Raw genomic sequence first — 26,793 nt, 5'->3', positions numbered from 1 at the left:
AGACTGATTGGGGTCAATAAGATTCAAAGGTCACTGAAATACAAAAGCAAAGGATTTTGACTTGTGTCCTTCTTTTTCTGGCAGAACTCACTCAGTCAAAATGTCCCCTGACTTGGTGCCATAACTTACTAGAGGCTTCCAGACTCTTTCAATAAAAACTGCTTTCCTCTTTTGAAGAATCCATTGCTATGGATGTGAAGAAAATATCCCAAATATTCACCAATAGGAAAAGGGATAAAAAAAAATGGCATGGTCATACAATGGAAGTACCCGTCAACAATGAAAAGAATAATGGCTGATACACAAAACACCATGAATGAGTCTCCTACCTCTCAGTGATTTTCAAAATAAATTATTTTTTGATTAGATTCAAACCACTGTGGCCTGAATTGTTTCTATTAATTTGGTAGGCATGCAAAATTTTAACATGATTAAAAAATAAATGCATGGGTGGAAATGAACGACATTTTATTCGTAGGCAAGGTTGTGTCTTGGGCAAACCTTGATCCAAATTATGACTCTATCCTTCTCTAGCTTTATAACATTGGCCAAAATACAGTCTTAGTTTCCTCACCTGTAATAATCATAACAATCTTTGTGAAGTAGCTGCAAGGAGATACTGCATACAAGGTTTGCTTATAAAGTACGTGCTCAACAAATGTGTTTCCTTTTTTTTTTTTTTTTTTGCCCTTTAGTTCAAATATTTTATGTGTCCTATATAGAAGTCTAGACGTTGATCTGTACAGAAGGTTAGATGTTGAGCTCATGCATATTTCCAATGCAGTTCTATTTGGCATGACTGAAATATCAGGAGGATGCCAAACAAGGCTAGTCCTGTATAACGCAAAATCTCTTAAGAATAGAAAAGCATTATGGCCAGCTGCGGTGCCTCACGCCTGTAATCCCAGCACTTTGGGAGGCCGAGGTGGGCTGATCACCTGAGGTCAGGAGTTTGAGACCAGCCTGACCAATATGGTGAAACCCCGTTTCTACTAAGAATACAAAAATTAGCCAGGTGTAGTGGCAGGCGCCTGTAGTCCCAGCTACTTGGGAGGCTGAGACGGAAGAAATGCTTGAACCCAAGAGATGGTGGTTGCAGTGAGCCGAGATTGTGCCACTGCACTCCAGCCTGGGTGATAGAGTAAGACTCCATTTCAAAAAAAAAGAAAGAAAAGAAAAGAAAAAGAATAGAAAAGCAATAGAAAAGCATTAATAGCAAGAAAGCTATCAACTTATCTCACTCCTTAACCATAAATATACTAAATATAAATTGTTATCTATTTCATTGCTTCCTAAACCAATCTATTTTCTCTACTTTAGACTTAAGAAACTAGGGCAACAGAAAAGGGAAAGGGAGAAGAGAGAAGCCAAAGCATGCATTTATTCATCCACCAACTATTTCTTGAGTGCTTCCTATTATTAGCCAGATAGTGATTCCCAAACTCTCTTTGTCCTGGGACTATATTCTAGAATCAAGTATTCTATACTCTGGAATCAGAATCTGGAATCAGAATACAAGTAAATGCTGTTTGTGGGATGTTCACTAGATAAAAGTCTTTCAAAACTTTTCAATATTCTTTTCTAAAGTTCTGTTAGCATCTCAACAGAAGCAAACATGATAATGGGCTCCTTCCTGCTTTTGAGAGCAGCTGAGATTCTTCTATTGACACAGCCTGTAAGATTGAACTCGAAAACCCAGAAGCAGGGAGTTCCCATTAAGAGTCATGGCCTTGCAGATTTACCCCTCCTCTCTGTTCCACAAAGCCAGAATTTTCTGACCTGTAGGGCACAGTTTGGGACTCATCTGTTTTCTTAAACATTTCCTGCCTAGGGACGTAATACTGATGTGGTTGGAGAGGGAGACAGTGACACAGAGGAGATTTATTTATAACTGAACTGTATGAGGTAATTATAAAAATATCCATTTAAATTCTGACAATAATGGACAGTGTATTAGTGTTATAGGACAGGATTCAATGATCAGAAATGTACTGGTAAGTTACAGAAGAAAAACCTAAATAATTTTTCACTACAAAATTCAGTAGTTTTCAGAGGTCAATAAGAAAACACAAGAGCAGATAGTTTTAGGAACCAGGAGGGTTTCATCACTTGCTTGTTTTCTCTTCTTAGTTGGTTCTATGTAAAGGAGGCAAGGAGGGTGTGTGGGGGTGTGTGTGTGTGTGTGTGTGTGTGCGTGCGTGTGTGTGTGTCTGTCTACGAAAAAGTTTGACTTCTGAATCAGTTTACTATTTATTTTCGGCCTCTTAACCAAAAATGTTCGTTCATGAGTATATGAATTACTGTCTGTTTTGGTCACTCCAGTGTCTAGAAATTTTCAGGCATGTATCAGTAGGCCCACAATAAATGGCTGTTGAATACGTGAAGGAACAAATTAATGCAACAAAGAAAAAAAATGAATGAATGAAAAGCCAATGTGGGTTAAATTTGAGCTGTGCCATTTGTTAGCTTTATGCCTTGAACAAGACATTTAAGCCCCAGGAATCTCAATGGCCCTATCATAAAAGTAAGGATAATCACAATGCTTTTATAGGATATTTGTCAGTATTTAAAGATTCAGTGTCCACAACAGTGCTTTGTTTGTACTGTGTACTGATTCTAGGTGGACTTCCTTCTTCCACAGACACTCTTCTGAACCCTACAATGATTTAACATGTTGTTATAGTAGAGAGTTGTGTGAATTTTATGATTCTACGAAAAGTGTTTTAATGATGACTTATAAGTTGAAATGGGTGTGGAGCATTGCTTATAACAAAGCATTGTCCATCATTCTAGAGCTTTCTAATGTTAAGACTCAATGTAACAGGCTGGGTGCGGTGGCTCATGTTTGTAATCCCAGCACTTTGGGAGGCTGAAGTGGGAGTATATTATCTGAGTTTGGGAGTTCAAGACCAGCCTGACCAATGTGGAGAAACCCTGTCTCTACTAAAAATACAAAATTAGCTGGGCGTGGTGGTGCATGCCTGTAATCCCAGCTACTCATGAGGCTGAGGCAGGAGAATCACTTGAACCCAGGAGGCAGAAGCTGCAGTGAGCCAAGATCACCCCAATGCACTCCAGCCTGGGCACCATGAGCGAAACTCTGTCTCAAAAACAACAACAACAACAACAACAAAAAACTCTGCAAGAAAATAAAGCTTAACTTTATAATTGTGAGTTGACGAAATAAACATGCAATTAACAATTTCCTCATGGTTTGGATATTATAACCAGTGTAATAAACCAACTCAACAAGGAGAATTCTATGATTTTGAACAAATTCAAATTTTATTCCTGGGACTTTATTTATCAGTACTATGTAAATAAGTTGCAATCTAAAATTAATAGTTTATTTGGGAATCTGTTTGAGTATTAAAACAAAGTTCTTTGGCTTCATGTAGTTGAAAGCCAAAAAATTCAAATAAACCTTATATCATTGAAAAGGCTGTATCAGAGGACTTTATTTAATGGGGTGAAGAAAATATTTTCTGATTTTTTTGTATTACTATAAGGCAGATCTGACACCATTAGTTTTCTTTCTGTCATAAATATAGACGAATGGAATTTGACAGGCGTCACTACAAAATAGGTTATAGATAAGTTCAGCCATCTCTCCTTCCACACAGACCTTTTATACTCGGTTCTGATGGAGCTGCTTGAATAGAATGACCTAGGTTTGATTTTAGGCTTCTAGGTCACGGTTTCACCTTGACAACAGTTCTTTCATTTCCAGCAGTAACATTTGCTAGGATCCCTAAGGTGCTTTCATTTTTGTAAGTAGTGCAAAAAAAAAAGGATAGAAAAAAAAAAAGATAAATCTTAATTCACATGCTGCAGGACTATCTCTGTGTCTCCGGCACAAAACTTCAAATCCAATCCAAGAACTGGCTGTGTATTAGAAGTCTGCAGATTTAAACCTTGTTCACCATGATCAAACTGGATTTATGGAGCATCATAACTCTCCAGACACCATCCAGCAGCTTATTAATTTAATAGACTCCTGTCCATTCACTGATGTTCCTGCCCTGACAGTCTCTCAAGATAAGGCAAAAGCCTTTTGACAGGACAGAGAGCATATATATTTTCTTCTGTTTTCTCGTGGATGGGGTTGTCGACAACTTGAAATGTGTGGCTCAGCAAATTTGTTTTTTTTTTTCTTCTCTTTTTTTCCCCTTTCACTTCGCAGGAAGGATGACAGAGGCAAGCCTCCTGAGAGTTCCAGGGGTCAAGGGGCCTGTGTTTCCCCTAAGTACTTATTTAGCATTTTGTTTTGCAAAATAACAATGAATTGATTTGAAGGCATACACGTGGGGACATTTTTACAATGAAAAGAAACAGCATTGCAATTTAATGCCTAATATAAACTAAGAGGTGTTGGAGAGAAGAAGAAAAATAGCAATAAATGTTCCCATTAAGTAGAGTAGAGCAGCATTTTCTTCTCTTTTCTTTTCTATAATCCCATTTGTGGGAATGAGAGGGAGTGCCAAAAAAGAAAAAAAAAAAAGATAGCACGCAAGCTGTTGTATAAAGACAAAACAAGAAGAACTTTTCAACATTCTTATTTTTCCTTTATGATACGCTCATCCTCTGTGTTTTCTATTTGCCTCTAACATGCAAATAAATTCACAAGTCTCTGCCAGAGAGTCATTACACCATTATGTAGCAAGGTTAACTGTTTCTATCCCACAGTGTACCTTTTCTGTTAAAATCACATCAGTAATCACTAGACCCTGGCTTCCCAGACTTGAACGTGTACACAGATCACCTGGGATCTTGTTAAAATGCACATATGGATTTAGCAGGTCTGAGTGAGGCCTGAGCTTTTACATTTCTAACAAGTCAATGCCATATTGCTGCTTGGCAGATTATGTATTAAGTAGTAAGACATTAGTCAAATTTTTAAAAGGAGGGATAATTGAGATATGGACAAGCTATATAACAGTATCAGTGAAGGTAAAACGTAAACTTGAACACACTACAAAAAGTTAACAGATTCTCTACCTGGCATATAGTGGCAATTCAACTATCATTTCAATGACTTAAAGAACACCCCACCTCCAAATTTCATACAATGGCCTGCTTTTTTTTTTTTTAATCAGTTTTCTTCATTTCTGCATGTGTGCAAAATGATCTTAATTTGTCCTGAGACAGTTAACTTAAACAGTGTATTTAAAGCTATGGATAAAAGAAATGTGTTCACTTTCTTAAACTACATTTTCTACTTACTTCGTTTTTGTTTCCTATTTGTATCTCTAGTCAAAATGCAAGAATATCCAAACTAAGCTATTGTTTGTCCAAAATGTCCTTCACAGGCCACTTTATTTGGTTCTGCAAGGTTAAGGTCAAGGCACTCTGGATTTCATAGGTGAGAACATTTGATTGAAAAACTTCACACTTTAATCTAGAAATCTATACTCAAAACATAGCAACATTGCAGAATTATTGCTATTTTACTTAAGGCCTTATTTGCTTAACACAATTAGTTCTGAAATTGAGACTGTAGAATATTTAGTATTTTATAGACATGTATCTTTTTTTGGGGAGAGGCGAACAGAAATGTAATATATTACTCGTTTGAGAAAATGAATTATGGAACCTTAAATTCCTCATTATAAATATTTGATAAATATTCAGAAAATCTTAAATTTTTATAATGTACCTCTGAAAAGTCCATTTCTTGAAAGACTGCACAAACTAAAGGTAGCTGACCTAGAGAATAATCATTCTTGAAAATCTTTACTGACAATGGATACCAGAAAATGAAGTACTAGATTTCTAAAGGAAAAACTGGCTTAATTTACTGTCATTGAATTACAATAGGAGGTAGATAGAAATACATCAATAAATAGGTGGAAACAGTTAAACTATATGTATTTCTGATCCATTTCCTTGATTGGAATACTCTTGCTTGCAACACCATGGTATACTATTTGGTTGACCCTACTGTTGTTTGACAGTCTTCACAGGCCTCAGACAGCCTCATGAGAATACATCTTCTCTGAAGTACTACTGAATGTCAGGCATCTCAGGTGACCTTTTAATTTTAAAAACAGGCTTCAAAATTGGGCTTGACTTCTACATCGGTGGTAAAATGAAAAGCCTCCAATTGCAGGTATTAGAGCAAAGAGTAGAGGTTTCTGACTGACTTTCCCCCAGTGAAGAGCTGAAAACAGACACGGTTACTATTTACTTACTGGACGAGGGGAGAGGACAAAGACGACTAAGATGGCGCATTTCTGGGTTCTTCATCACCAACTTACCTGCGCACGCAGGAAAATGCAGCCCGTGCCCGGGAAAAATACAGACCAACTGCACAGGCACAACATGGCGTCCAATCGAGGAAACCGAAACTTACCTGGCCGCACCTAGGGAACGCCCCCCAATACGCCATGTCCCGCCTACTGCCCTCCCACTCCCAGGCCGTAAACACAAAAGCTGCTCCAGGCGGCCGGGCGCGGTGTAATCCCAGCACTTTGGGAGGCCGAGGCGGGCGGATCACAAAGTCAGGAGATCGAGACCACGGTGAAACCCCGTCTCTACTAAAAATACAAAAACTTAGCCGGGCGCGGTGGCGGGCGCCTGTAGTCCCAGCTACTCAGGAGGCTGACGCAGGAGAATGGCGTGAACCCGGGAGGCGGAGCTTGCAGTGAGCCGAGATTGCGCCACTGCACTCCAGCCTGGGCGACAGAGCGAGACTCCATCTCAAAAAAAAAAAAAAAAAAGCTGCTCCGGGCAGACGCGCGGCACGAACTTCCTCGGCCCCTCCTCATATGCGGATCTGGGAACCTTGCCCGAGAACGCCAGAGCGACTTCCTCGGCCTCCACCGCGGGAGACTGGTGAACCTCGCCCTTTCTTCCTTCACATTGGCTAGCTAATAAAGTTTCTTTTTACCTTGCCTACTTGCCTTTTCTCTGGTGCCTGCTCTGGTGGTCGCATAAAACAAATCATTTACCAGTAAAGTGGGTCCAAAAAGAATCGCCCAGTAATAGCGAGCCAATGTCTTGGCATGGCTGCTATGCAAGTTGTTCAAACCAAACCCTATAACCATAACATAACAACGTCTTTTGCATCTATGTAGGTTTTGTTTCAAATTCTTGTATACACTGCCATGTTGACTGATGCAGGATAATATATGCTATGTATATATGCAACATTTCAAAGGAATCCTCTTCATCCAGATTCTCTAGCATTTTAAAAATCTCACTAAGGAATGTTATGTTTTTTTAGACATGGGGCGAATCCATTGTGGGTACTGGATTTTCAGATGATTTCCACGAGTAATTTCTGAAACTCAATCAAGTAACCCTAGAGTTTATTCTGTTGAATGATGCATAATAAATCTCATTACATAATAATTCAAAATTCAGTGGGTGTATACTGTGTGCTGGCTGTGGAGTTACAGAGGTGAAAAACTGAATTGTTGCCTTTGAGGTGTTCACATCCAGCTTCGTACAATATCTAGCCTGGGCTGGATCTTTCTTCTTATGGGGACAGGGTAAAGAAGGACTTTTAGAGGCGCTGATACACACTAAATCTTTAATGGTACCTGTTAAAAATGATAAAGATGGTGAGGTTATCAGGCAAAGGAAATATGATGTACAAAGGTAGTTAAAAGCAAGCAAGGGATTTTTTTTTTTTTTTTTTTGAGATGGAATCTCACTCTGTCACCCAGGCTGGAGTGCAGTGGTGCAATTTTAGCTCACTGCAACCTCCAACTTCCAGGTTCAAGCAAATCTCCTGCCTCAGCCTCCTAAGTAGCTGGGATTACAGGTGCCTGCCACCACACCCAGCTAATTTTTGTGGAGAAATTTTAAACAATTGAGTATGATTGAAGCATAGAGTTTCTGGGAAAGAGGAGTGACAGATGAGGCTCTCAGGCATTGGGTAGTTAAAAAATGTAAATGAGGTAGTCAAAGGAAAATACATAAATGAGGAGAAAAAAACTAAAGAATGACAACATATAGTGGATGGACAGTTATACATATGGAGAGACTTGTATGGAATGGAAAAGGATGACTAGATCAAGCCCAATATAATGAAAACTTGGCAACAAGTAGACTACAGGAGACCTGTAAGAGTCACTTCAGTGGAGTTTTGAAGACAAAAACTGAACAAGAAAGAAGATGCTGGAATTGAATAAGTCCAAGGAATGAGGGCAGAAAACTTTGCAGAAGCTTGCATAAGAAAAGAGCAGAGAGGGCTTCCTACTAAGGAAGTGAATGATTGCACTTCAGTGGTGAATTGATTGCATACATTTATTTCTACTTCCTTTTACTAAAATGACAGTAAAGAAGAAAAGAAGGTGATAAGGGCAAAGAGACAGGGCAGAGTATACAATAGAAGTCAACAAAATATTGGAAGCTAGAAAATTGATGGAGTGATAAATGACACAGCACAGCACAGAAAGCTGAAATCCAAGTACTTGAAGAGCCGCAGGCCAACAAGAAACAGGCAGATTTCATCTGCAGAATCCCAAAACAGATCAGGAAGTAAAGGTACCTGTTACCTTGAGAGGGAGGATGAGCAGCAGAGCTAAAACTTGGAAAGGCATTCTAAGGACGAAGCTGTTACCTTCCAGACCCAGCCATTTCCTACAGAGCTAGGTTACATCCCCTTCCCACTCTGTTAGGAGATGGAGGTTTAATCTTTGGAAAACTGGCATATAGAGGCTTTAGATCCAGGGGCACAGGCTCAGCAAAGGCAGGTGCTAATGTGACATCTGAATTAGAAGAATAAGCGATCATTTACAATCTCAACAATGAGACAGGACTTCCCCAACGCACCACCAGGTCCCACTCTCCTTCAAAACGCTGGCTGCAAGGTTCATAAATCTCGGGAGACTGTTATTCTCGGGAGAATTTAAGCATGCTGAGATCAAAGTATTAAATACACAGTTATTTGGGGACCTCATTACCATGGCTGGATTTTCATCAGCCTATGATTCTATGCAAAATCCTCCAGTTGATAAGCCCTGCCTACTCATGCTGCCTTTCCATGCAGCCTTTAGTATTGAGAAATAAAAAAATGAAATCCTAAGTCTGCCAGCAGATTGAGCAGACCTCCTCTTAGCCAAGGGGACCCTGCAGAAATCTTCATAACTGAGTTCCTGAGTACAACAGGATAGGAGGTCAGATATGTCTCATCATACCCCCCATTGCTAATTGTCATTACACTTTCTTCCCTAAGGGTTAAACAGAAGGACCCACTTCACCCCTGATACCAACAAACCACCTGACACTGCCCCTCCCTTTTGCAGTTTTGACAAAACAACTGAACAGCATTCCTTCCTGATGACAGACCGCTAACCACAGAGTGGTTCTGGCCAGTCTGTGGAGGATGTGCAGTGAGGGTTTTCATGTCCTCTGTTTCACCTTTCAACACCAAAGAGCCGAAAACCCCACCCTTGGATCATGCTAATGCCACCATTTTTTTCTGAACAAGGGTCCCATAGAGAAGCATGAAGCTCATTTGTGCATATGCATGTTTCTCCTTTCTTTCTTTCTTTTTTTTTATTTGAGATGGAATCCCACTCTGTTGCCAGGCTGGAGTACAGGGGCGTGATCTCGGCTCACTGCAACCTCCGCCTCCTGGGTTCGAGCAATTCTCCTGCCTCAGCCCCCGAGTAGCTGGGACTACAGGTGTGCGCCACCAAGCCCAGTTAATTTTTTTTATTTTTACTACAGATGGGGTTTTGTCATGTTGGCCAGGATGGTCTCCATCTCTTGACCTCATGATCTGCCAGCCTCAGCCTACCAAAGTGCTGGGATTACAGGCATAAGCCACCATGCCTGGCCATTTCTTCTTTTATAAATATTCCTCCTATAGCTTATGTATATTTCACCACCTCGATCAGCATAAATCCCTGTCTTATTCTTCCCACCCTCAAAGTGTCTGTTTTTGGCTTCTGGCTGTAGGCTATGCTTCCCAGCCTGTCAGAATGGTCACCATCCATGCTGCAACGCTTTATTAGAAATAAACTTCTCCTTTCTAAATTTAAGAACCTTGTCATTCTTCAGTTGACAGTGGTCTGCTCTTAAAATAAAAAGCAGACATCATTGTATCTCAAGCCATTTGAGGAAACTTTCAATATTAAATACAGGGAACAGAATAGGCAAGAGAAAAGAAACAATGCACAGGACACACACCTTCCCAAATGTCCTCCAATTTCTATCTTCAGAGATAAAAGAATGAATATTCACATAAAAAGAGCGAGATGATGAACAAAAGAATAGTCAGAGAACAAGAAAGACCTCTTGTAAATTATAAATGTGATAGGAGCAAAGTTAAATAATAAAGTTTTAGGGTACTGCAGAAAGTCAAAGAAAGTCAAGAAGAATATTGTAAGACTATTATTAAATAGACATCATAGCTTTCTATGTTACAGAAAAAACTGCATCCTATTGGTTTATCCATTTGTTTATTCAAAAATATTCATTCAGCAGCTACTATGTGCCATGCACTGTTTAAAAAACAGAAAAAAAAAAAATCCCTGTCCTTATAGAACTCCCATTCTAGGGGTAAAAAACTGACACTAAAATTCTTGGCCAGGCGCGGTGGCTCATGCCTGTAATCCCAGCACTTTGGGAGGCCGAGGCGGGTGGATCACAAGGTCAGGAGATCGAGACCATCCTGGTTAACACGTGAAACCTCGTCTCTACTAAAAACTGCAAAAAATTAGCCGGGAGTGGTGGTGGGCGCCTGTAGTCCAAGCTACTCGGGAGGCTGAGGCAGGAGAATGGTGTGAAGGTGGGAGGCAGAGCTTGCAGTGAGCCGAGATGGTGCCACTGCACTCCAGCCTGGGCGACAGAGCAAGGCTCCATGTCTAATAAATAAATAATAAAATTCTTTAGTCAATAATAAAATATCAAAAATAAAGATAACTGATACAGAGGAGGTTATCAACTGAATGTTTATATCTCCCCAAAATGTATATGTTGGAACTCTAACCCCAAATGTGATGGCGTTAGGAGGTAAGGATTTGTGAGGCAATTAGGTCATGAGGGTGGAGCTCTCATGGTGGGATGAGTGTACATATGAGAAGAAAAGCAAGAAAGATCTCCTTAGCTCCCACTCTACTTTGTGACTATGCAGCAAGAAGATGCCCATCCACAAACCCAGAAGAGAGCTCTCACCAGATGTGAAGTTGCCAGCACCCTGATCTTGGACTTCCCAGTCTCCAGAACCACGAGAAATAAATATTTATTGTTTAAGTCACCAAGTTTATGGTATTTTGTTATAGTTTCCTGAACTGATGGATATAGAGGAGAAAGAGAGAAACAGGGAGAGAAAGAGAGAAATGGTAGTGATGGGGGTATGGGGAGCGAGGGAGAGAGAGAGAGAAACAGAAAGAGAGAGGGAGAGAGAGTATTTTAGACAGGGTAGTTAGGCAGACCGTTTAGACAGACAATATGGGAGGCAACATCTAGGAGGAGTTCAGAAAGAGGTCACAGACAGCCGGGTGTGGTGGCTCATGCCTGTAATCCCAGCACTTTGGGAGGTCGAGACCAGGAGTTTGAGACCAGCCTGGCCAACACGGCGAAACTCTGTTTTTTTGTTGTTGTTGTTGTTGTTTTTTTAAAAAAACAGAGGTCATAGAGCAACGCAGAGTCAGCATACAGTGCAAAGGCCCTGAGGTAGTGTCATTCCTTGTATTTTTAAGCAAAAGCAAGGAGCCCATGCAACTGGAACAAAGTAGCTAAAAAGTAATGGAAAGAGAAGCCACAGAGGCATCCAGGAGCAGATCATATAATGCCAAGATAATACGTTTGTAGGTTTAGTTTAGGAGTGGCAGGTTTTTCTATAAAGAACACATAATATTTTAGGTTTTACAAACTAGATTGTCTCTGTTCCAACCACTCAACTCTGATGTTACAACATGAAAGTAGCCATAGACAATGTATAAACAAATTGCTGTGGCTGTGTTCCAATAAAACTTTATTTACAAAAACAGGTCATGGGCCAGATTTGGCTCTGCATTATATATCAATCCTTGTAATCAGTCCAATTGTGGTCCTTGGAGTATTACATGTGCTACCACTTTCTCATTTTCTTTGGGAAACAAGAAGTAAAAACATTATTTAACAGAGGATGTTAAACATTTGGGGAGTCAGAAGTCTGAAATAGTAACTTCAAGATTGATTAGGACAACAAGTTTTGATTGTCAGACCACATACACTGAGGGCTCACATCTCCTTGTGGTCAAAAGTATCAAAAGTAACATAAAACTGATCAGTATTGGTTTTCTGTTGTTGCTGGTATTGGTAATTCTTTTGTTTTATTTTTACCGTACATTTATATAGTACTCATTGTGGACCAGACACTATTCTAGGCACTTTACAAATACTAATTTATCTAATCTCAGATGCTTGGATGGGGCCAGGAGAAAGTGGAGAGCTGGATTAACCAGAATGAGGAATTACCAGGCCAGTAAAGACCAAAAAGAGAGAGAAGGGTAAGGCACTCTAAGAAAGTGATTAGAATGACAGACCCATGGAATCCACATCAGGTAACCTGGAAGTAAGCACGGGAGGGGTTGATAGGAAAATGATGGTGGTGAAGTGTGTGGATTGCAGGTTCATTTGGTGTTGAAAAATTGTTGAAGTCTGGTAACGAGTAAAGTAAGGCAGATGGTTTACTACTAATATTTTCTAGAGGTGTGTAACACCATTATTTCCATGATACGTAAGGCTTGGTTTTGTTAGTGAATGGACCTATGCTTAACTTTTGACACAATAATCTTACTAAAATCTTGATTTCATCATGTGTGCCTTAAAAATGTCAGCAGCTCTCCAATGCTTCCATGCTAAGGTTTTCAGAACGAGCATTCAAGCGTATCCACAACATGGCTCTCAGGAATTTTTGGAGGCTTGCCCCTCAGTGGTTACATTTGTAAATTCTCTGCTTTAACTGAACTGAACAGATACACTCATGAACACATTGTATGCATCTTAACCTAGGAGCTTTTAGGCACACATTTTAACCTCCTTAAAAGCCTTCACCCCATTACTTAAATTGATACTCAACGTTCAATATCCTATCAAAATTCCACATCTCTGCGAACATTTCTTGACAGTATGAGACTGAATTCATTATTATACATCTTTCATCAAGTAAGCTCTTTCAATAAGCTTCTTAAGCTGGGGGGTGTCTCATGTTCATTTGTACTCCTCATGACACCTGGGCCATATCGTGGGCAGAGTATGTGCTCAGTTATGTGTATTTTATTTGGAAAATTATCTTATGAAAAACAAAGTGGCAGGAATTTCACAGAGTTACTAAAGAAAAGTAATTATATCACTAGGAAATAATTTAAATTCTGTGGATGAAGGACACTTTGTGGATAATGCAAAGATTTCTTTGTTTTAGTTGGATTGTGTAAAAAGAAGAGTAAGAATGTAGTTAAGACAAAGAATGATTTTCAAATGCAAATATTTTCTGAAATTATATAAGTAAAATAATCAAAGTGAAGAAAATTATGAAAAAGGATACCAAAAATCTCCCTAAGTCTTGCCACTTTAACAGAAATATCTTTATAATTTCACACTGTTTCTTTCCAGTATGTTTTCCTGTGCATACACTTTTTAAGTATAATCATATTAGGCACAAAACCACATATTCTGCCTTTTTTCACCTAGATTTATCTTATAATACTTTTTTTTCTACATAATACAGTGTTTTAAAAACTATTCTCAGTATGTTACCCTGAAAAAAATCTACCCTAAAGAGTTGTCCCTCATTTCAATGACAAAGATACTTTTGGGGGTAGCTTTCAAGATTAGCATCCCTTTGAATGACAAGCTAACATCCTTGAATGATAGCGAGCCACTTCTCCAAAGACCCCATTCTTCATTTCTCATTTTTATACTTATAAAACTGATATATTCTTAGTTCTTATCATGTGCCAGCATTCTAACTGGGTTTCTACCCCTAAGAGACAGAAGCTTCCTTCATGCATGGATCCAGGGTGGCTTAGGATATTTTTTTTTCTCCAAAATAAGATAGCACATCTAATCAACTAAGGTAATTAGTGGTATTATTGTGCAGGGCTATTTACCAACATTTCATTAAGGAAACTCACAGTGATGCTGATATAAAAACAAATGTATTTTTCACATCATATAGCATATAGTAGTAATAACTAAAGACAATAAACTATTCAGTACACCCAGACCCAGATTGAAATAACATCAATAAATCACTAACATAACAGTAAAAACAGTAAATGCATAGTAAGAAATGGAAAAGACACAAAGCTCACTATTTGCTGAAGTTGCTGTCATTCTGCAATTTGCAACAGACAGCTCTATGGTAAATAACACAGTCAATAGTGGGGTCACTTGTCTTGACCTTAAGAACCCCTTAGAAATGACAATTTGAATCAAAACTGTGTGTGTGTTCTTTTTTTAAAGCAGCCATTTTTACAATCACAGATTCCTAGGAAAGGAATAATAAATTGCTCACTCCTCAAAATATTAATAGAACGTAACCAGAAAAAGCCTCAGATGTTCACGAAACATGGGTTTTCGGCATCGCGTTATCCTGTGGTGCTCTGCAATCAATTACTGTTCTACCACCATCATTAATAATTTTCTTAATGAAAATGATTCTGTTGATCTCCGTTGTATTTTAATTATCAGAGTTAAGCATAATTACACTGCAGCTCTGAGCTGGCATGTGGACTCCTTTAGGGCGCAATTTTGTTTTAACACACTGATAATGTAATTTTACATTGTGTCAGTTTGTTTGGTTATTATCCAGTTGTACAATTCCACTGTATTCCTGATAACAGATAATAACCTTAGTACCTCCTATATCCTGAAGTCATTTAAAAAGCAATATTGGAATTCTGCGACTAGCTAACTTAATCGCCTTATGATTTTATAATTCCCACTGCTAAATATTTAGTTCGGGCACTCACTCTCTTTCAAAAATACTGTAAAATTAGACAATGGTTATACATTTTCTGTGAATTACTGAATAGTTAAATAAATGCATAAAATACGAACACAAATTTTTCCTTTTAAATTAGTTTGTTATTTATACGACATTATGCCCTCTAGGTAAAGTTAAACATTAACTTTTAGGATACTTTGAAAATTGGCTGCCACATTAGACAAAGCTATTGCTTGAAAATTCTAGTAACATGCAACAGATCATCTATTTTAAGGTGGAACATGGTCCAGACTTTTACAAGAGTCTTTGTAATGAAAGACATTTGTTTTGAAAACTTAATTTAGAGAGTGTGCAGAAAGTTATTCACCCAAGCTAAATCATACTAGAATTTCTGTCATTATTTCAGTGGTGACTAGTATAGGCTCTTGGACATAAAAGACATTCAAACACGGTTAAATTGACTAATTGCATGTTTAAATTCGTGCGAACCTACAAAATCAGAACTTTAAAGACTGTGATAGCATGATTTTGAGATTGCTGTGTAGTCGTCTACATGATTTGAAATTGCTGTGGTCTTAGAAACAACAAAGAAATTAGCATAAACTGTTGCTGCCACTGCTGTTTTAGTTTTTGAATAATCTCTTTAAAATCAAGCCAAAGAATGCGGAAAAGAATTTGCTGATAAACATGTATGCAAATTTGCAAAGAAAGGCAATAACCTGTAACCTTGGCTTAGTAAATGGCATCTGCCAAAATTTTGTTGATTGTACAATTGGGAATTGAAGTCAACAAGCTCAATACTGAATCCCAGCTTCATCATTTGAACTTACTTAACCCATCGAAACCTAAATTTATTCATCTGCAACATGGGAGAAGCACTGTTTAGATATCATGAATCTGTTGTATTGTAAGGAAGAAAATTTATGTAAAGTGATTAGAACAGTGTCTGGAATAGAACAAAGATTAATACGTGTTCTATTTATTGAACATTTATTAGTAGTAATAATATCATCATTTTCATCTTTATACTAGCACTGTGTATAAGACTTCCACTAAAATAAAAGTATCACGTGCCCAAGAAAAACATCCAATGATATACTCCCGTACAGGCTTCTGGTCTCTAATTCTGTGATACAGATCTCTGCAAATATTCTGTGGGTTCAAAGTGACTGAATGAGGCTTGTAGAAGGCTTCACTATAAATACGACATCACTATATGCTTGATACCAACATGGAGGCCTGGCTTCATTTTCTCTTAGTGTGTCCTGACTTATGACCACAAGGACTGCTTGTACGATAATCAGCAACATAGTATCGATCATAACCTCTGCAATCATGTAAATGGGTGCTTCACAAAAATCCCGCATGGTAGCCATTGCGATTCCATTTTCACAGTTGAGAAAATCAAGATTAGAGTGGGCAAGTGATTTGTCTAAGGTTACATATGAAATACAGATTTTTACAATAATATTGTGGCTTCGCATATACAGAAATATTCTGTGGTTGAGGTAAGAGTGAGGGTTAGCAGATACTTTTTCACTCTCTTGATTGACAGTGTTTATTCTCTTAAGCTGGAGACCCAGAGAATGTGGCTACTTTGAAATAACAACTACAAGAAAATTGAAGAACTAAATAATGTAATTATCCCTGATTTGAAGCTGAGTGATTAAACCCACATGAAAGATGCTAAAGGTGTAATTTTAATTTTAAATACCCTCAACACATAACATTCTAAATACACTATTTGTTTTTCATGTGAAAAGGTCACCATTCTTTGCAAACAGTAGATAGCATATAATAAGGTAAGGTAAAGAAGTAGATCATCAGTGCTCAACAGACAGTGGATTTTAAGAGTAAGTGGGCAGGCCTTTGCTCACCCTCCTCTCCAGCAGAGCTCCTTTTAACTTCAGCATTATGCTTTTTAGTATTTTTCCACTGAGATAAGTAAATTAGAATTATCTGGAGTCTGTTGAGAATAATGGCAAAAAACAGACGACCCAACAGGTCTGGTCCATCAATGTCTGGATGACCTAATTACTTTCTGGAATGACAAGGGGTAGGTGAGGCAGGAACAACGCACATCAGATTCGAATGTTAATGCCAACCACTATACTTTTAAAATTTTTTCTAGAACAAGATGACGGCAGCCTGTCAAATAGCACTGAGTGATATAAAACAATTTTATTTTATAATAATGTGATGGACACGCTGACAATGAAAACTTTGTAGTCATATTTAATTTTGTTACTAGCCTACATTTAGGAATACTTTGGGAAGCAAGTATGCCTCCTAGATGGTAATAGTTAAACATTAAATGGGCCTATTTTCACACCATAAGAAAACACTATCAAAAATCTCAGTCATGGCATTTTTGCAAAATGTCACACTGCAATTTATCTTCTATTTGTAAATAGACACTGATAGGTTCTCAGCCAGGTCCTATAATAATGATTTGGCATTGAGTTTATAAGTAGTTTAGGTTCTTAGGAAAAAAACAAATAAATACAATTGTGGCATCAGGAATTTAATTTTCATCGTCCATAAGAGCTTTTTACACTTTAGGAATAATACGTGACACATGGGAGCATGGATGTTGGCCCAAGAAGCAACCACTCTTTTGTGGCAGCATATCCTTGGTTTTATTTAGGGAACTATCTCTCCTCCATTTCAGTGGCTCATGTGGGGTTAATTTTATTTTTAGGCCCCAGGCTGACTATGGTCTGCCTAGGAGAGTCATAGTGATTAATTGGTTCAGGGAATGGTATGTGATGTGCTCTAATCACAAAACCCAGAAAAGCTCCCTTTTCACCGAAGTTGCTATGCTGGTGGAATAAGTCTGGAGTTGCCACTAGTTATCTGAGAATGATGCCCACACAAGAAAGAAGAGCCACATGATAGAGAGAGAGAGTCTGGGAACAAAGTTTGAGCAACTGAATCAAGCAGTTCCTGACATCCAGAATATCCCTGGACTCTCAGTGATATGAGCAGATGAACCCACCTACCCCAACACACACACACACACACACACACACACACACACACACACACAATTTTTTGGCAGAATCTAATTTCAGTTAGATTTCTATCGCTTGAAAACAAAAGAGGCCCAATTAATAAACAATGTAGGCATTATGAAAATGCCACAAACATTGTAGAGGTTCAAGTTAACATTTGTTAACCCTTCCATCTTCAAAAAGCTTTTGCTTTGAGGAGTGTTATCATACATACAGACTGTGGAGACAGACGACTCCAGAGTCCAGCGTGTTTGGATACCAGTAGGAGCGCCTCCCGGGGTCATATTTTCCATGATCCAATCAATCCCTAGTGAAATCCCAGAATATTAAGGTATTGACACAACTTTGAGACATGCTCTGTGTGAGCTGTCTCCTCCCTCTAAAGGCACTCTAAATACTAGAAATTAGTTTCAGGCCTCTGAACCCCAGATAGAAGATCAAAGAAAAGTCTGCAGCAAAGTAGAGAAATAAAAATATATATGTTGAAATGCAAATGATCAGGGCTTTTTGTTTTTGTTTTTTACTGCATAATTCTAGATCATTAATATCAGCATCCACTGTGAGTTTTCAAGAGGGCTACGATAAATGATATTTGGTCATGGGGCTTTTTTCTTTAATCTTAGGGTTCTATGAAATGCGTTTTGGGAAATGTCACACTTTAATATATATATTTTGTGATTTCTAGGGATAAAAGCCTGAGTGGTTTTGGTTGTTACTCATCATTTAACAGTGGCAAAGGGAAAGGCAGAGTCGTGTAGTTCAAGGAGTACAGAATTTGGAGCTGTCAAGACGTAGATTGAATTTAGCTCTATTGTTAGCTCTCTATGATCACAGGCAATCATGCCACCTCTCTAAGTCATAGGTGCAAAATGAGAAAATACTATCTATTTCATTGAGTTGTTTTGAAGCTTAAAGCAGACAGAACATATTCTAGTATGCATCACTTCAACCCTAAGTTGGACAAATGTATGCTTGAATCCCACTCAATCACTTGTTAGCCATGTGACCATGACAAACTATTTACCCTACTTAAGTCTTTCATCTACCTTTGTAAAATGGGGTAGTACGTTGATTATCTCATAGGAGCTATTAAATAAGGATTAAGCTTTAAAAAGCGTACACAGTAGTTATTACAGTTCTGGCATTTGAACTGCAAAACCAATTGTTCTTGTAAGTTGAACAATGCCAAATTACCCTTTACAGGTTAAAACATTATTGAATAGCAGCAATTCATACAGTTCATCATCATAGTATGTGAAATGTCTATTTCAGTGTCTGGCAACAATTCATTATTTGTTTATCTGGTCAACCAATCAATATGTACTTAGTGCTTTTCTTGTACAGGTAGCATGCCAGACCAGGAATAGAAAGGTGACTAAGACACAATCTGTGTCCTCAGTAAATATAGAGTAGATTGAAGAGGCAGGCAATCATAACTAACTTTTTTACTTACTCCTTTTTTGGACACATAAACTGTATACTCATGATCATGAAATAAGGTAATAGAGAGCAATGAGAGAAGCACATACAATTTGGCATGGGAGCATCAAGAAGATAATTCAAGGTGTGCCCAATAAATGGTGGCTACTATCATCAATGTACAAGGTTAGCACATAGTTGGACTCAATACATGCTTTACCAGTTAATTAATGAACAATTAATAAGCTTCTATTAATTACTCTAAGTTGTTTATTGAAAAAAGATATAAGGTATAGCCAACCATAAACACATAAGTTTGCTCAAGTTAGCATACCCCACTAAATACAGAATTCCAATTCTGTTATACAGGTTCGGCATCCCTAATCAGAATATCCAAAATCTTTCAGATTGTTCCAAAATCCAAAACCTTTTGATCACCATATGATGCTACAAGTGAAAAATTCCACAATTGACCTCACGCAATGGGTGACAGTCAAAACTTAGTCTCATGCACAAAATTATAAAATATTGTATAGAATTACCATTAGGTTATGTGTATTTTGTGTTTATGAAACATAAATGACTTTCATGTTTAGACTTGGGTCTCATTTCCAAGATATCTCATTATGTACATGCAGATATTCCAATCTGAAAAAAACCCTGAAATCTGAAACACTCTGGTCCCAAGCAATTTGGATAAGGGATACTCAAAATATGTAACAATCATCTCTACTAAAAGAATAGCTGATTTAAAAGTGCAATGAATTTGAATCATATATGAGGACCAGCTATTGCCATGTTTCCCTCCGTACTATATTGGTACAATGAAGATAAAATATCATACAACAGATATCTGTCCCCAACAAGTGGTCCTGCATTCCAAGGCATCTTTTGTATTCTGAATGTCGGCACTGGTAAACTCATTCCCTATACTTTCCACTTTGATAGATTATACTGGCATATCCTGGGAAAATCTCACATCCCTTTTAGCTGAACGCTCCCACCAGCATACCACAGGTATTTCAGGTTAGAAAATTAGTGGGTATGGGGACAAGTAATTATAGAAGGAAAAAACTATAATCAGATCCTGGTATGCAGATTGTTTTTTTTTTTTAGCTTGCAAATTCCCTCTTTCCGGTGTTTCAACTTTCAAAGGTTTATGGTAGTTTAGAGGCAATCCTCTTATAAGTGTACAAATTGTAATGATTATAGGAACAAGTTGTAATTGTTTCTAGCAAGTTTTTAAGAGTCTTTGATGTTATGATTAGTGTTTTATATGTTAATATATTGATAGGGGTGCTTATTTGCTTGTTCCCTTGTATGCTTTTATGGTTTCTAGGTTCAATGTGCAAATACATCTTTGATCTCGGTAGGTCTATTTGGTTTAAAAAGAAAGCCAAGGGAAATTAAACATGAGAAGCACAAAGTTTTGCAATATTTATGAAGAAGTGAGATTAGGGATTTCACTGTAAGAGTACAGAGCTAGGACCAAGACTCGAACGTGGAGAAAAGTGCCCCAAAACTACACCACACGTGAGGAGGGTCCCGTACTATGGACAGCCAGCCCCACGACGTGCCATCATGGAGCTGCGGCTCCTTTGTAGCCAGGGCGCAGCTACATGACGCAGTCTGGGTTGATGTCACACTGAGCAAATCAAAGGCAATGCCCTGCAAGTCATCAGCTTCTGCTTTAGAGTTTGCCTCCTGCCCTTCAGAAATCACCAGGGGGAAGATTTCTGTCTTTGCAAAGGTTTCATTTCCAGCTATCCTCTCATCACACACGACTTCCGGAAACTGGCTGGAATGTAGCGCCTCTTGGACCATGCACCTTGACACAAATTGCTAAACTTTACAAGGATTTCACTTTTTGATAATGTCTAAAAGGAGAATTTGGAGTTTCGTCAAACCTGGCTATCAACGATACTAACAGCAAGAGAAAGATACTAGTTAAGCCACTCAAATACAGAGTTAGGTAAATGTATAAGGCACTAAGTAATTAATAGTATGACACTTTTTGTTTTATGTTGCACAGAAAAACAAAAAAGGTGGCTTTACTGAAAATACACATTAGAGGAACTCAAATGGGAAAACAGGACGAGAGAGGATCAAATTATACTTTGTACTTCCGTTCCAGCTCTTCAGGTGCTGTTTTGCAATGCTCAGGTTTTAATACTTCCAAAGAGAGGGGGAAACAATCTTGCATTTACCTTTGCTGTACACAATGCAGTTGTTTTTGTTGTCTTCCACTCCTTGCCAAGTCACATCCAGCAACCACTTGGGACCAGCAGTCAGCACCATTGGGACCTGAGCCTTTGTCTTCTGTAGAAAGAATGATAACAAACAGATGCCATTTGCTTCCGTTGATTAAAAACTTGAATAATAACTGTACTAATCATTTTATTTTTACAAACAACTAAATCTCCCAAACCATAATCCAAGTCCTTATTCCCCTGTCTCATGATATCTTTTTAAGACGACAGAAGCTGTAAAGCTTTACTGCTTTCACTAATCTGAATGGTAGAAATATTATCAAGGATTTTTTTTTTTTTTCCTAAATGATACTGAATCAGATCTCCAAGATTAGACAGATCTCTTGTGGCTCTGAATTATAAAGAGAATGCAGATGACTTTCATTGCAAAGAGCAGAGTGTTTAGAAGTGAACTTTAGACACATTGTACTTTACTATCAACAGGATCTCACTATTTCCTGAAACAGACAGGAAAGAATTTAAAGAATCAGGATCCATTTCAAAGCTCTGTCCTGAGCAACATTTATATTAGAGTAAGAACTTACTCTGAATGAATAATGACATCTACCCAACCCCCTAAGTGTGGATATGTAGTCTCACTGTAACTGAAATAATAATAATGCTAATGATGCACCACCATACATTGTCTCCAGAAAGACTGTAAAAGAGGAATCGTGAATAAATTCAAATGCAGAGCAACTAAAGCATGACATCCCTTGCTCTGAGAACCCCAGAAGCACAGAGACAAGTGCTATAATTCTAACAAAGTATTTTCAGTGTACATGTTAAATAGAAGGCTCAAAATAGTCACAATTTTTGGCTGTTTGGCATCCAAATTATTTATCTGTAAACCTCCGTGGATAAATTTACATGGCTGGAAATAAACTGGGGAGGAAATAAGTATGTCTCAGCAAGACTGTGTTTCCCGATGAGTCACGGTGAACCGGCATTCACTTTTATCATTCTCCAGTCCATGTTCTGTATGTCAAACACCATGAAACCACAACTCAGAGTACAATACAAGGGTCTCAAGGTAATTTTTGAACTGAATTTTCACCTAGATATGATCCTGCCAAAGAGATCTCAGTCCATTCTGGGATTTTTCCACATGATACATACTATCACAAATTTCCCAAATTGGTCTTGACAAGTATTCACTTGAGGAGTTCCACGTAATCTGGTGATTTCAAATCTTTCAGGAATCTGGAAAACCCATTTCACCCGCCTCATGACAACAATGATAGCACAAAAAACACTGGTCCATTGTTAATTGCAAAGCCATACTGAAAACTATGCATAAAATGAATGCTGACCCATTTCTTTTTTTTTTTTTTTTTTTTTTTTTTTTTTTGAGACGGAGTCTCGCTCTGTCGCCCGGGCTGGAGTGCAGTGGCCGGATCTCAGCTCACTGCAAGCTCCGCCTCCCGGGTTCCCGCCATTCTCCTGCCTCAGCCTCCCGAGTAGCTGGGACTACAGGCGCCCGCCACCTCGCCCGGCTAATTTTTTTTTATTTTTTAGTAGAGACGGGGTTTCACCGTGTTAGCCAGGATGGTCTCGATCTCCTGACCTCGTGATCCACCCGTCTCGGCCTCCCAAAGTGCTGGGATTACAGGCTTGAGCCACCGCGCCCGGCCTGACCCATTTCTTAAAATATCAATTATATTATAAATGTAAAAACTACCATAAAAATATAGTATTTAATGGAAAAATCAAACATGATGGATTTAAAAAGAAGTCTGAAAAAACTACTTCAAATATTAAAACAAAGAGTATAAACTATAACTAAATCAAGTATAATAAATTCTAGTACCTTGATCTTTAATATTTATATTTTGATTCATTGTAGAGTCTTAATTTTTCAAATATGTATCTTAATAGTTGGCAAAGATAACCACAAAGAAGTTCTCTAAAAGCCTTGTGAAAAAGATGTAATTTTATATTCTATGTATATTTTAACTATATAGACAAAAATGTTATCAAGTTATCCCTATTGCTATCAGTCTGAGAAACCATTATTTTGTATTTCGATTTTCAAAATAGGATTAGAGGAGAAACAAACTTGTTCTATACGAAATGATAGTGATCCAAATCCAATTAAATATTAGGTCTTAATGACACATATTTTGCTCTTCTTTTACTATCATACTGACAGATAAATCCACAGATCAGGATCTGGTGGTCGGGCGTGGTGGCTCACTCCTATAAACCCAGCACTTTGGGAGGCCGAAGTGGATGAATCACTTGAGGCCAGGAGTTTGAAAGCAGACTGGCCACCATGGTGAAATCCGGTCTCTACTAAAAATACACAAATTAGCCAGGTGTGATGGTGCATGTCTGTAATCCCAGCTACTTGGGATGCTGAGGTAGGAGAATTGCTTGAACCCAGGAGGTGGAGGTTGCAGTGAACCAAGATCATGCTACTGTACTCCAGCCTGGGTGATAGGGCTAGACTTGTCTCAAACAAAACAAAACAAAACTAAACAAAACTAAACAAAACCCCAAAGGATCTGCAGTTCTCCAGGCCCAGGCAGAACAAGTCAGAGGTGGGAGTCCACAATTTCAGGAAGCCTATGCAGGGGCACTCAGTGACTTATTTGTAACATCACTCTTTCCCGATTTTAAATAATAGATTTCAAACAGGCACCTGGCCTACTTTTCCCAGATTATCTTATTTCATGAAAAATAATTACTTTAAATTATTTCATCACCTTGTTTCATAGTTCTTAGAATCCTATGAATTTTGACACAGTAAATTAGCTTTTATAATAATTTCATAGATACTATAAAAAATAGATAGTGATCACTTACATTCTTTAGAGAATCTTTTAGTATAAAGTAAATCAACTGATTTTCCAAAACCATAATCTTCCATTCATTTCACAAATAAGCAAACTCAATCCTGTGCCTTGTGCTAGGAATGTAAGTAAGTCTTTTTTGGTGAAGGACACAGATACATTAAAAATGTTTAAAGTAATGTGAAAAGTACCATGGTAGGAAGTGCTAAGACATGTGTCAATTGTTTTGGGGTCAATGAAGGAAAGAGAAAAACTCCCATCCTTTGGAGTCTGGGGACACATCATAGAAGAGGCAACATTCGGGCAGGATTTTAAAGGATAAACAGGAAGAATGTGCAGTTGCTGGAAACAGTGTGGGCAAAGGCTGAACAGTCTATAAGAAAGTCAAGTGTGCAGGAAATGGGAGTTCTGGGACTCTGGTTAAAGTTCTTATGAAGTCTTTAGCACTCTTTTTGTTACGTAGAAAGCACTAGAAAAGTATTATCTATCATAATCATCATTAATATTATTGTTATTGATAAATGGAAAGAACATAATAGCATATGTATCTGGCAGGGCAGGTTATAAACAGATTTTAAAAGACCTTGATGCATTAGGCAAAACTTTGGTAAACTTTACTTTGTGCTTAATTCTGTAAGCAGAAGGAAGCCAATAAAGATTTTTTAGGGAGATGGAATAAGAGTACTACTGTTTAGGCTACTTGTGCAAGGATTTTGTTAGGCATTTCCCTTACTTACCTAGCCCTCATGTATATTTTTAGATAAGAAAATTGCAACTGAAAAATTAAATAATATCCTTTAGGTCAAATTGTTGGTAGGTGGCAGAGGGCAGAGCCAATATTTATATTTAGCTTTGTTTCCAAATATTACCACCCCTAGTGGTTTTTCTGGAACTGAAAGGTTTTCCAGGAAGCTGTATTTTCAATGCCTTGGGCAATTTAGGATGAGTTTTTCACCTCCCCCACCACCACCACCACCACTACTACTACTAAAACAATATTAGTGGTTTACGTGTTGGCTATTGAGGTAAGCATTTCACTTGAATGGTCTTTTTTGATTTTTACAACTCCAGAAGTTAGGTACTAACATTTTCTACATAAGCAAATTAAGGATTAGAGGAGCTGATATTGTGAGTAAAATATAAAAGTAATCAATTAATATATTTCCTAATGGTAAGTTAGGCATTATATCTTTTAAAACTCTGGCAAACGTTTATTTTGCCTGGGTACAAGTAGCATCGGATTTATTAAAAAATTGATAAAATAATTTATTTTAGACCAAATCAATAAAGCAGAAGAAAAAAATGGAGCAAAGACTTGCTGAAAGTTGTACCCAAGCTGTAAAGTAAATAATAAGTAGATAAAAAATCTCAAGGGACCAGTTATTACAGTTTTGAGGAGGTAAGTCAATTTCTTTCTGAAGAAGTCAACTTTTGCAGAGATTGACTGACTTCAAAGAAGATTACCAAGTGTGAGAAGGAAGGAGTTAGCCAGGATTATATGAAATCTACACTCCAGAAAAATCCATGAATAGAAAATAACAATAATATCCACATTGATCATTAGGTTCACTTCCTGTGTCTCCAACATAAGAATTCATAAAATTCTAGAACACTAAGAGCTAGAAGCTACTTTAAAGTTCACTGAGTTTAATTCTCAGGTATCACAAACAAGGAAAGTCAGGCCAAAATTTTTATCTCATACTCTACAATGGGTACAACTGGCACAACATTTTGGGAAAAGAGAACAGACATAAAAGGTGTGGTAGACAGGAAAATGGCCTACCAAAGATGGCTATGCCCTAATCCCCTGGAACCTGCGAATATGCTACCTTACTTGGCAAAAGGGATTTCAGAGAGGTGATTAAGTTTTTGTACCGTGAGATGGTGAGATTATCCTAGATTATCTAGATGGGCCCGGTCTAATCACATAAATCCTTACAAGTAGAAGTGAAAGGCAAGAGTAAATCCAAGAGATTCAACACGAAAAAAATGCCATCTGCTTTTGCTACCTTTAAAGATGGGGGACTGAGAGCAGAAACTAAATAATGTAGTGGTGTCTAAAAACTGGGAATGACCTCCAGTTTACAGGAAGCAAGAAACAAGAACTTCAGCTCTACAACATCAAGGTACCAAATGTTGCCAACAATCTGAATGAATGAGCATGAAATGGATTCTTTCCTAGAACCTCCAGAAAGGAATGCATGAGGAAGGCTGACACCTTGATTTTAGTCTGGTGAAGTCTGTACTCATATTTCTGATCTACAGAATATGAGATAATAAATATCTGTTGTTTGAAGCCCCCAGGTCTATGGTAGTGTGTTTCAGCAGCAATAGAAAGCTAACACAAAAGATATCCAGATTTATTGATTACAGTTAAAACAAAAATAACTAATTTTCTTATCAAATGTGCTCAAAAGTGTGAAATA

The 26,793-nt window shown here is 38.0% G+C and overlaps 1 protein-coding gene across 3 annotated transcripts in view; it reads right to left on the bottom strand.

Moving 5' to 3' along the window:
* Positions 1–26,793, bottom strand: part of ZFPM2 (zinc finger protein, FOG family member 2) — a 489,523-nt gene that overhangs the window by 148,574 nt on the left and 314,156 nt on the right. For all 3 annotated transcript variants that reach the window (XM_025393837.1, XM_025393838.1, XM_025393839.1), the window contains one exon: positions 21,531–21,642. In XM_025393837.1, the coding sequence (XP_025249622.1) occupies positions 21,531–21,642 (112 nt within the window). The remainder of the gene's footprint in view (positions 1–21,530; positions 21,643–26,793) is intronic.

The sequence above is a fragment of the Theropithecus gelada genome, chromosome 8 (genome assembly GCF_003255815.1).
Source record: "Theropithecus gelada isolate Dixy chromosome 8, Tgel_1.0, whole genome shotgun sequence".
Classification (NCBI taxonomy): domain Eukaryota; kingdom Metazoa; phylum Chordata; class Mammalia; order Primates; family Cercopithecidae; genus Theropithecus; species Theropithecus gelada.
This window is presented reverse-complemented; position numbering and strand designations above follow the sequence as displayed.